The 12,983-nt window shown below is 43.1% G+C and overlaps 1 protein-coding gene across 1 annotated transcript in view; it reads left to right on the plus strand.

The window, feature by feature from the left end:
- LOC126174759 (uncharacterized) overlaps positions 1 to 7,380 on the plus strand; it is a 174,496-nt gene extending 167,116 nt beyond the window's left edge. The window contains exon 6 of the mRNA XM_049921089.1: positions 3,774 to 7,380. Coding sequence (XP_049777046.1) covers positions 3,774 to 3,854 — 81 coding nt within the window. The 3' untranslated portion in view covers positions 3,855 to 7,380. The remainder of the gene's footprint in view (positions 1 to 3,773) is intronic.
- Positions 7,381 to 12,983: the final 5,603 nt, after the last annotated feature.

Raw genomic sequence — 12,983 nt, forward strand, 5'->3', positions numbered from 1 at the left:
TAGCGGAATAAAGCGGAATAAATAAGAATTGGTATATAGTGGTGGTGATATTTCATTAGAAGATCGATAATGTTGAATAGATAGAATGAGTAGAAGAAATATAACTATATACAATCAAGTTATTTGTTTTCAAACAACAGAAAAATGAAAAAATATAGAAAGGCAATGAAGAGTGTTAAATCCTACTGTTCCTCTAGCCTTGAGATTGCGAGGACATCTGTGACCTTACTCAAAATTGCGCCCCCATTCATTAGACGGACACACGAAGTGGTCTGTCACTGATTAGCTCCAAGAAACGCAAAATCTATACCTTCAGTGGCACTGATAGTAAAGAGCTCAGAGAACAGGTAAATGTAACTCCACACATTTACTGTGATGGTTCCCCTATCTGCTGAGTTGTGGTGCGTATATCATCGATAACAGTACTAGAAGGGGTGGTAATGCTGCATCGAGATGCTCGGTGCCCTTGATCGCCGTGCAGGGTATGTACGTTGCGTACTTATAGATTCTGTCTGCACAGTGAACGGAATACACCGTCCGCAAACTCCTAGAGCTGGAAGTACTTCATTGCAAAACAGAACACGAATGAAGATTGCTGTCTGCTCATAAGCCGGGAACAGGAACTCATCACAAATATTCATTCATAAAGCTGCACTTCACTTTGCTTCACATTAAACAGAGAAGCAAAGAAACCTCACCCTACGTATAGAGAAACGACTTAATTCGCTCCCCGTAGCGAAATCGACACTCTGCAAATTGTAAAAAATGGTTCAAATGGCTCTGAGTACAATGGGACTTAACTTCTAAGGTCATCAGTCCCCTAGAACTTAGAACTACTTAAACCTAACTAACCTAAGGACATCACACACATCCATGCCCGAGGCAGGATTCGAACCTGCGACCGTAGCGGTCGCGCGGCTCCAGACTGTAGCGCCTAGAAACGCTCGGCCACTCGGCCGGCTGCAAATTGTAACAGTGAGACTCTTCACTGGCACTATTGGCAGCAGAGTTTCTAAGTAGCTCCCCGCACGATGTGTCCTCTTTTGACACCCGCCGGAGAGTCACCTTCACACGCCATACACCGGTTTCCAGCAAGGCTCGTGGCGTCTGCGTGTGCGCTCCCTCCAATGAATCCCAGCAGTCGTTACAAAAGCCATGCCTCCACTAAACGAGCTATGAAGCTGGCAGCAGATCTCCTGCAGTTCGTACTCCGCATAGAAGACTGCCCTAGAACATCCTACAACTCCTCTTCGACAAAGGATTCCAAATAAATCAAAACCATTTCCCTACCTATTTGGCGGGAAACGTGGCTCACGGCCTCCCGAGAGATTTCGAAAGGTCAACTCGCGTCCACCGATCGTGACCACCGGGTATTCCCCTGTACTAAAGGGATGTCACCTTGCTTTGCTATCGGTCTCCATCCCTGGCTGCTAACAGCTGGATGTTTTAATTAATTCTTTTAGCGGCAGGACTGCGTCTCGAATCCGCTCACAGGTCTCGGCACTGGGACCCCGCCAGCAGGGCTGTAAACCCAACTGTCGCCCCTCTGTTCTATTCAGAGCAGTAAAAACATCTCTCCCCAGGTCGAACACAGCATGGCTTCTTTTCTAACCTCCCTTCCATCGATTGGCGCTTTAATGGTCAGCACTCCCCGGTGTCAGTGTCCAACTCAGATCAGTTCCCAAGTATACAACGCTACATTATGTTAGTGTGTGGTGCTACCCAGTGTCTTCAAAATAAGTGATAAATTATCCGATCATCCATGGTAAATCGCGATCTCAGATCGAATAAAATGTGCAAACATACTAGTGAATAATATTACTTGAATGGGGGCAAAATACTGCCGCCTTACGCAATAATATCAGCAGCTTTTAGTGTATGGAGTGTCCGAAACACCTCGCACTGGCACTTAGCAGTTAATTAAGTTCCATTCAGACTATTATTCTTTACAGGATTATCATTTCAATTTTTACTCTTTACTCTGAGAAGGCCATTCTGGAAATTTCCCCCCATGAAATTTACCGTAGTTTAGATAAAAATATTGTTTGCTGTTTCTCGTCATGCACATGCTATTTCTAACCTTCCATACTTGAACATATTATACTTGAATCCAGCTTTATATTTCTACACCCCTGAAAAGCTTCTAAGCCGTCGTAAGGTTTACCATCCCACATTCTATTCAAAGGAAGTTATACTTTATAAGTCCTGCATTAGTTAATTACAATTAAACGATGGAAAATCCAGGATGTGATAATGAAAGTATTATGAAGATAACTGCTATTCACCGTATAGCAGAGATGCTGACCACAACAAAAAGACTGTCAAACTGATAAGCTTTCAGCTTATAACATATCCAAAATTCCTGTAATCTTCCTACCTCAACCTTCAGTTAGTTACTGTTCCACACCCTCCTATCCCCTTCCCTGTCCCATTCCAGCTTGCACCGCCCTCTATTCCGCTAACGGATCTCTGTACTCTTTTTACTTCTCTCTTTTGCCACTGCCAATCCTCCCCCAAAGCCGACCTGAGTGGCCGAGTGGTCCTAGGCGCTACAGTCTGGAACCGCACTACCGCTACGGTCGCAGGTTCCAATCCTGCCTCGGGAATGTATATGTGTGACGTCCTTAGGTTAGTTACGTTTAACTAGTTCTAAGTTCTAGGGGACTGACGACCTGAGAAGATAAGTCCCATAGTGCTCAGAGCCAATTGAACCATTTGAACCTCCCCCAAACCCATCCCTGTCGTCTGTCTAACCAACCGAGTTTACCTAGCTGCCCTGCCCTCTCTCCATCTTATCTCTGTATGCTGCCACAGGCAGCGCTTTACTGTCCCCCAGCCGTGCAACCCTTTCCCTCCCCCTCTCAACCCCTTACCTGCACCACTCAACCCAGAATGCGTCACTCATCATGCACTGCTGCTCGCAATCTGACCTCAGCTTCCTAAATAATGTGGTATGCTTGTGTGCCGGCCGCGGTGGCCGTGCGGTTCTGGCGCTGCAGTCCGGAACCGCGGGACTGCTACGGTCGCAGGTTCGAATCCTGCCTCGGGCATGGGTGTGTGTGATGTCCTTAGGTTAGTTAGGTTTAAGTAGTTCTAAGTTCTAGGGGACTTATGACCTAAGATGTTGAGTCCCATAGTACTCAGAGCCATTTGGTATGCTTGTGTGAATAGATCTTGTGTGCGTGTGTATGTTTTGTTATCTTATCGGATGTAGGCCTTTTTGGGCGAAAACTTACTTAATTGACAGTCTTTCTCTTGTGCCTATCTGCGTCTCATAATTTACTCCATATGTTGATTAGCAATCTGCTCTTTTCATAACATAGTTAACTATAATTATTAGATCTCCAGTGGTACGTCCCATATCAAAGTAAGTACAAAACGTCCTGTTTCATTCAGAACTGCAATCGTAAATTTTACGAGGGTTAATTAGTATTATTCCTCTCATATCACTTGGCTTCTTTCTTATGGAAGGCGTTTATTTTTGTTTTATTTCATTTAACTCTCCCAATAATATCTAATACAACTCGGTGCCCCTCCAGATTACGCCTTCATTCACTCGCTAGGCGACATACTGGCTCACTTGGTCAACAGTGGACTAGCAAGCGAGAGTGCGCAAATGGTGGAACTCACATTTCCTAAATGTCAGTGTCCAATGAATATCTGTCTCACAAAGACCTTGGCTCCAATGTGGATGTGGTACACTTACAGCCAGATATAACTGGCACATTTTCAGGATGCCGTTACGAATGTGAACTGGCGCACTGTGTCTGCAGGTGCTGCTCTGCCTGGCCGCCGGCACGCTGTCCGCCGAGTGCGCGCTGCTGCGAGTCGACTGGCGCTACGACCCCGACTGACCCCTGGAGGCGCTGGCGCCGCACCCGCCAGTGTCTGTCAGCGTCGTGGCGCTGGAGGTCCCCACCGCGGGAGGGCCTGGATCCGTGGCGCCAGTCGGCACCTCCAAGGTGGCATGGGCCGTCTGACACCGAGACGAGGGACAGCCCCTCCTGCCCGCGCAGTGCGGGCGGCACGGCTGAGAACCTCTGCCACCAGCGACGCCACAGTGCATTCTACTACTGCCCCACATTTTCCGTCGTACCTTCTCTCTCTCTCTGATGGCGAGCGACTCTTTCTGCGCACCGTCTTCAGCAATCAGGACAACATCAGTGTTCTAACGCAAATGACTTCCCGCTCCAACTTCTAGTGGAATATCTGTGAAGTTTAATGCAACCGAGTGGAGATAGAATCTAACGGCGACAAGATTAAGGGTGGCTGGAACACTAAATATAAACCAGTGTCTTTCATAAATGAGTTGCGAAAAATTGCTGGATCTGAAGTGTTGTTGAAGTACCAAACCTCTATGTACAATAATAGGTCAAAACGTACTGCGCAGTATACTGTAGCATTAGTGAAAATGTATGTGAAAGTCCTAGCCGATTAATCCTTTCGAAACGTGTATTAGTTTACGGTCATTTTCATTCACTGTATTATGGCTACATTTATTTCCACTTCACGAGTGCACGTTCGTTGACATTTTGAGAGTGATCATTCGAAAACATTTTGACAAACGAGAGCAATAGTAATGTCAAATCTTTTCCCCATATCATCCTTATTCATAGAAACCCTATGGAACTAGGCCTTTGTGGGGATTGTGGTTTCACAGATTGTATAAGTCCTTTTGTGTTGAGCTGGTATCTAGCATTTTTGGGGGTGTAGCTTGAAGCCTCTTAAGACTGGCCTAAGATAATCTGCAGCCATCGCATGGATTAACAGTATCGTTCTTTGGTGAAAAGTCTTCTACCATCAAGAAAGTACTGTTCGAAGTAATTAAAAAGGTAGGATGGATTTCAGTTGTTTATTACAGAAAACACTGAAATGTAGAAACACTTTGCGTACCTCACTGGGTAGAGAAAGGTTCAAAGTCTTATGATGGCACAGAGACTATGCCAGATACGCAACATGGGTGCCGTAAATAGCTCGAGAAACATCAAAACGTTAGTCCATTACATGTCAACAGGACCCTGTTTATTTAATTGACAACTACAAGAATTCGGTTTCTCAGCTCTTGAAGAGTAGCTGCCACACGTGGGACAAATACTCTGCCATTTACGTACACTCACAGAAAATTTGCAAGAATGAGGGTCGGGGACCTTGGAGCCCATTAGCAATGAACAACACCTTGTTGTCCATTTCTTGCAGTCCAACATTGTGGAATGGTGTTATTAAGATAACTCCGCACCACAAGCTCAGAGTGTGGTGGGGCAGCGCCTTGCATAAAAACGAGATCATTGGAATATGTGTGAAACTGAGGAAACAACAAATTTTGCAGCATACCCAGTTATTCCTGTCACAGTTTCCTCCGCAAGAAAGAAAGTTTGGTAAGCTTTGTGAACAGAAACTACACAAAAAACTTCACGGTTTGAAGTGTCTCATGTTCGACAACGACCCAGGATTTAGTGATACCCCAATTCTTACATTATGCCGGTTTACTTTACCCGATGGATGAAACTTCGATTCGTCCGAAAAGACGAGTCGTTCGGTATAAGTGTCCTCTGCCGAATCCTTGAGAACTGAAATGCAAAATTTATACTTTCTGTCACGGACGCCATTTCTGCAGCAACTGCTATTTGTAAGGCTTCACGTGCGGGCGTCGTTTCGGAACACGCCACACCGTTGTTTGAGGAAGTTGAAGTTCCTGACCTGCCAGTCTTGTGGACTTCCGAGGGCTCCGCGTGAACGCATACGCTCGACGTTTCCATCAGCAGTGCGTGACGTAAAAGTTCTCTTCCCTTTGCATGTGCAGCCAAACTCCAAGCATTTTGTATGCCGGCCATAATTCTGCTTGTGCAGAGTCGGCCACTTGTTGAATCGACGGCGGCATGCACGTTGCATTTGAACAATGGCTTCACTTCACGCAAGTTTCAGCACATGAAGTAATTTCTCTTGTGGTATGGTCACCTTTCCGCTACAAACGAACAACAGCGCAACTGTTTCAGAACTTGATCTACGTAGTGACATGCGCGATGTGTTTCTTGTCTTTTACTGTTTATCTATAATAAACTGAAATCTGTCCTTTCTTTTTCAGTCAGTCTGTGTATTAATCGTCTACAGTTCCAAAATAATGTCACCAGCGATCTGCTGTGTGACCTGGCACATCGCTACTCTTTTCGAGAAAGAGATACTAACTGTGGTATCCAATTAGGACTAAAAATAAACTGTCAAGTATGGTCACACGGTAATAATTCCTCATAGTCTACCCTAATATTCTAGTGTGACCCTGCGTGTCTGGAATTGGAAAGGTGGTAGAGCTGAATAATGATCGGACTTCGGAATACTTAAGTCTGCCTGTAACATAGCCTTCACCTCTCAATTCTGGAAATTCGTGAGGAATTACACGTGCTTCGGACTGCACGTGAAATTTTCGGTACCCTTTCCAGGTAGAATTTCCGGGTTAGTTTGCTGACACGCGAGTCACCGAAGTGACGTCCAACCGAAGAACTAACACTGGGTCGTTGATCAACACGGTATTGTTATCATTCCATGAAAGCATTGAGCACCATTTCTAAGAAAGCCTTGAATAAGATATTTATGTACCGTCTTCTTCATTTGCAGTGTATTGCCCTATCGAGCACAGTTTTTCTGTGAACTCATAGATTAACATCAAGACACATTATTTTTCTTGTTCCATTATCATCTGTCTCACGGCCAGGAATTTGTCTTTTGGAAGGAATTCAATAAAGCTTGACTGGTTTTATGAAAATGACTGCAGCAGTGTTCTACTCAATGGAATGTCTCTGGTACTGAATGAAGCAATCAGTATATCGAATGTGGCGTCGTAAGAGACAACTTCTGTTCCATATGTTGTTTCGCAGACTGGCAGCAGTTTACTGTATGTAAATGAAACTGAATTCTTCCCGTTAGTATGTGAATGTGGTCGCCATGGTAGGGTCTCAAGTTAATAGACCATGATGGAAATTGTACAGTGAATATCCTTTACTTAGAACTAGAAAACTTAATCTCCGTAGTCCTTATCATTCCTAAGCGAAAGTGGCTCTTCTATTACTATTTTCCTAAACTTTGTACAAGACAATATCATATAAATGACACAGAGATTGTACTGTTTCACTGAAAATGATCGGGAAGACATATGTCGTTAATGGGTGTATGTACGGGAGTGCTTTATTTGAAGAGAAGTTACTGTCAAATGTTAAGTGAAGTAATGTGCGTGACAGTTGACTGGATTGAAGAAACAATACAAAAACCTAGTTAGTGGAAGTGTGTGTTTTATTTTTAGTTCTTTCTAAAGAACTAATGTAGTGACTAATAGTTGATGGGAATCTGGAACTAACTGTTATGATAAAAAAAGAAATATGTGTATATATATATGTGTATATATATGTGTATATATATATGTGTATATATATTTGATCTTCTGTACTTGTACTGTATGGAAACTCTATAAGCTCTAGTTCTGCTGTACTATATAGAGAAGAGGACACTCTACTATGTCCATATACGCATATCAATATTATATAGAATTAAGATATTCCATTGAAGATAACTCCAGTGTGTGTGTACTTCCTACTGTGAAATATACTATTCACTGCGAACCTCGTATTAAAAGACGTTTTCATTTTGAAATACAACAGGCTTAATCCATAGCAAAATCTATATGTAATTTTTTAAATATTATATTATACAACATATGGTTCTGTTCATGAAACTATCAGCACCCTTCATCTAGTAACTGTGGTTTTATCATTATTATTTGTCTGTATTCATCGATTCATAAAAACAGTTACAAATGGAATTTCACAGCAAGTAAAACAGTTCTACAATTTCTCCACTGCATGTACTCACACCTTTTCGAATTTAGTACAGAGACTGGTTACGTCAATTTGGTACGCACTCGTTGCAGAATAATGAAACACCACTGATCACGTCAGAATATAATACAGGGAACCAGAGAATGACGACAGTCTTAGCCGATCTAACTTGACACTCTGGTGTACCATAACGCACAATCCGCAAGCTCGCGAGACAGGGAGGTGTGTGTGAGAATAGACGCGTCGCATCAGCGACCAGTGGATGTGGTGCTGGTTTACTGTACTGTTCCTTTAGACGTTATCCCATGTTCCCGTAGTTAACTGCAGAGTCAGATTAACAAAACACGACACACTGTTAGAAACGATTACGCACAAATCAGTTACAAAGTTCTTAAGCATATTGATCACTTTCCTTCCTATGGTTATCCGATTACTGTGCTGTGGTCATAGCAGTGGCTTACTGCCACAAAAATTGAAATAAATTGTGCCAAATTATGAAACAAAGGACCTCTTCCTGGACGGGAAAATAAAAGCGAACACAACGATTAAGACACAATCTGTAGCTGGAAGAAGTTAAACGAAAAGTGCCCACATAGGTTCCACGAGTTTCAGAGAATCGCCCACACTGTCGTGCGTACGCGGAAGGACAGACACAGCGAATCACAGGGCAGGGAGACGGAACTGGGAAAGCCGGCTGTTTGTTTACAGCAAGGCGCTTCATTCACTTGTTTGTTGTTCCGCCGGCGCGGCACCAGGCGCGCTGGGCACCCAGCTGCTCGCTGGATTGAACTGATTGTTTATTTACTGTGGGCGCCACTGCTAGCAGTGTGCATCGTGCGGAATTCTAGCAGGGGCGTAAATCCGCTGGCAGAGACGTGTCTGTCACCTGAGGAGGTGTTGCTTGTGAAGACGAGACCGTTACTGTTAGCTTCAAATGGTGTTTAGGGAAGATCTCCATCCTCAAATTGGCAGAGTTATCCGTTACACTGTTTAATCACGTAATTCCGTCGTACAATGAACTCGAAAGGTTAAAACTGACAAACATATTAGCCACATGCGGAAGACGTTCAGTCACCCCTTGCTGTTGTTATTTTTTTTTTTTAGCGCTATGGGACACAACATCTGAGGTGATTAGTCCCCTAGAACTTAGAACTACTGAAACCTAACTAACATCACACACATCCATGCCTGACGGTCGCACGGTTCCAGACTGAAGCGCCTAGAACCGCTCGGCCGCACCGGCCGGCCCTTGCAAAAGTAGGAAGACGTCAAACGGATATAGTAACACGAAGGAAGTAAGATATGATTGTAGCCTACCGTCCACGTCATTCAATCAGTACGAGTATATATGGCAGGCACTAACGGAAATCAGGGACAAATCTGCTGTGGGAATTAAACTTAATTGACATGAGAAAGATTTGCCGTTCACATTGAAATTCCGTCAGAGACAATGAAATTGACAGTGTTTTGAAACGTTACAAGATGAACATCAACAAAAATAAAACAAAATTCATCGAGCGAAATCGGATTAAATCAGGAGATGCTGTCAGAATTACGTTAGAAAATGAGACGTTACAATCAGTAAACGAGTTTTGCTAACTGACCAGCAGATAGGAAGAGAAGAAAAGCATTTGAAACTTGGGGGTACAGAAGAGAGCTGAATGTTTAGGTGAGTACATCGGGTATCCAATCAAGAAGTACTAATCTAATAGCGGAGAACCGAAATTCAAGACACAACATGACTAAAAGAACTGTTTGGCTGATAGTATACTTTTTAATGCAGAAGGAATACGACAGCTTAGTGAAAAGTAATGATTCGCAGTTACATTATACGGAAACTCTTGAAACTATTTAAATAAAACAAACTTTATTAACATTCTACATCTTTATTCTTAAAGTCCACACATTTATTTCTCAACGAAAGATGAGTTTGTTCAAAAATGGTTCAAACGGCTCTAAGCACAATGGGACTTAACATCTGAGGTCATCAGTCAAAAAAAAATGGTTCAAATGGCTCTGAGCACTATGGGACTTAACATCTATGGTCATCAGTCCCCTAGAACTTAGAACTACTTAAACCTAACTAACCTAAGGACAGCACACAACACCCAGCCATCACGAGGCAGAGAATATCCCTGACCCCGCCGGGAATCGAACCCGGGACCCCGGGCGTGGGAAGCGAGAACGCTACCGCACGACCACGAGATGCGGGCGGTCATCAGTCCCCTAGACTTAGAACTACTTAAACCTAACTAACCTAAGGACATCACACACCCCTGGCCGGGGTAGGATTCGACCCTGCGATCGTAGCAGCAGCGCGGTTCCGGAGTGAAGCGCCTAGAACCGCTTTTCTTTTTTCCTTTTTTTTTTTTTTTTTTTGCAATAATCTTTATTGAACAAACTAACAGTACACACACACACACACACACACACACACACACACAAAATGCAACAGTTCTTCAAGGTACAATTTAAACAAATACATATGATCGTTAGTTTAACAAAAACATTAAATACCACAAATGTAACACATTTTTCGTCATCCTTTTTTTTGTGCACGAGAACGTGGATAAGGGTGTTGCATCATGTGACGGGTAGGTATGGCACACCCCAACTTTATGGGGGGTCAATGAAGACGCTGCGGAGATAACCGGCAAAACTTTGTCCGTAAGATGGTTTTCAGGTGAGGATACCATGCGCGGTCACGACTTTGTACCAGAAGTCGAGGACTGTATGCGGACGACTCTGTAAGGAAATGATGATGAGGACAACACAACAGCCAGTCCCTGAGCGGAGAAAATCTCCGACCTAGCTGAGAACAGAACCCGGGCCCTTATGATTGACATTCTGTTGCGCTGACCACTCTTTTTTTTTTTTTTTTTTAGGTATTGTTCGTTGCGTTATGTCTGGGCGGACGTCACAAGACATCCGTTCAAGTTGATCGTTGATTCAGTTATTCAGGTTTTTTTTTTTATTACAGAGGACGAGCAGGCCTCTGACCGAACACGCAGAGCTACGGTGCCGGCAGAATTACAGTTAGGACGCGGACACTCAGCTACCGCGGGCAGATTCTCGGCCACACTGGCTGGCATGAGATTGTTGGCACCAACACTGCTGAATGTTTGACTTTGCTGGCACCGCTTCATCACTGTGAGAGTGAAGTCCTCCAAGGTGTTCGTTATGTTTTGCAAACAGATGAAAATTGGATGATGCCAAGTGGGGACTGTATGGAGCATGGTCAATGCAGTTGAACCCAAGGCGTCGGAATGTTGCAGATGTCGCACCGCCCGTTTGTGGTCCGGCTATTGCCATACTGAAGGACAGGGTGCTCCATGCGTGGACGAGCTGTTGGAATTTGTGCTTTCAGGTTTCTGAGGATCTCGCAGCACCTTGCAGAGTTTACGGTGGTGCCGACATGTTACGCACCGCCGTGTTACATGCTACAACTCTGAGCCCTCAAAAGGCAGAGAGTTGAGGGTTGCAACTTGTCAGCGAAGCGGGAAAGTCGACCGAGCAATATGCATGACCTGTAATACTTCAAGCGATACCGAGAACGGAGTAATAAATTCGAAGGTATTATGTTTTAGCACGTCGTCGTACCTGGTTTGGCAATGGAGAGAAGTGTGCAGAATAAATCCAACAGAAGTCATCGAAGGGTTGACTACACTTAACAGGTTAAAGTGATTGTAGTTCTTAGTAATAATGTAGAGATGAAACGACTTTCAGACGAAAGATTGTTGCGTAAAGCTCTGTACAAAAATCCGTGACAGTTACAACCACAACAATTGCTTTGCATAAGACCACTAAGGTATAAAAGGAAATGACAAGGTGAAGATGTCGTGGCTATAGGACACGATTTGTTGTGATAAACTCAGTCGCATAATTAGTGTTCGCTACATCACATTAGAGCGTGTATACATTTTAGATACGAGGCTGCTCTGCTTGCGAACTGGTATTTTTCTGACGGTACCTAGGTCTTATATTTTCTGGTAGAATAAATAACAATTTGTGTGCTGTCATCTATCGTTCTCTTTAGCCTGAATTTTTGGCTCTCTCAGAAAATTATAGGAAATTTTTATTTTAGTTTTAACCATTTCTCGCTGTTTTTCCTTATCAGCATACATTTTGGTGTCTTATGTGTGTAACAAGATGTAAATATTTATATTCTTAACAAATACTTAATTGTGATTCTTTTAGTGATAACTAGTTGAAGATTGTGCACATAAACAGGTAAAATTACGCAAAGTGAATTACAATAGCTTTATTTTACAGTTGATGATAGCAGAATACACTTAGCTGGCAGCTGTCTCGCCATCCTTATCTGAAAATTTATGAATCTTGTATGTCGCTGTAAATGATAGCCTCACAAGGGTCATCTTAGTAGTGCAGGATTAAACAGTATCGTAACAGGCAGTTTGTCGGAAATCCGAACTGATTAATTCTTCTGGCGATTTGATAAGACGTCAGACTGTTACTTAAACTTCAAAATTGGCACGACAGATCTGTATATGCGCAATTCTGTGTTATCGCGTGTAAACAATTTGCAAATGACTGCTTTCATCAAAACCAATGGAAGAAGAGTTTCTTAAAGGAATGTAACGGGTCTGTACTGTATTTAGAAAGATGTACTACAGCACCGACAAGAAAATATCAAACACTGAATTTACCGAATTTATTGATGTTCTGTTCTTACTCCATATCGTTCTTACGCAGAAATGAACAAAATAAGACTCCGGTTTATGGAAGACACTTAGTTCTTCTGCGCTCGTACTAGCCATTAGCAAGGTTCTAAACTCTATCCGATCGTCCAGATATAGGTTCACCGTGTATTCTCTGAGCAGATTACACTAATGAAGGGAGGATTACATTGCAGAGGAGGTCGTTAATTTCCTATAGATCAATCTTTGTTTTTGTTGCGTTGCTAATACCCTTTTCACCAACTTGACCCGAAACATTATCCTTCTTTCTTTTCATCCAGTGGGAAGATTTTGACATCTGTGAAGAATGTCATAGAATGTGGTTCTTCGATATTCCTGTACTTAAACTAAACCAAAGAATGGAGGGGTCTAATTATACCATAAGTCGATTTACGTAGGGAAATTCTAAGAAATTTCTCAAACTTTCCATCATTTTTAATGGCCAGCAGCCAACCCAGTCACA

Source organism: Schistocerca cancellata, chromosome 3, assembly GCF_023864275.1.
Source record: "Schistocerca cancellata isolate TAMUIC-IGC-003103 chromosome 3, iqSchCanc2.1, whole genome shotgun sequence".
In the NCBI taxonomy this organism is placed as follows: domain Eukaryota; kingdom Metazoa; phylum Arthropoda; class Insecta; order Orthoptera; family Acrididae; genus Schistocerca; species Schistocerca cancellata.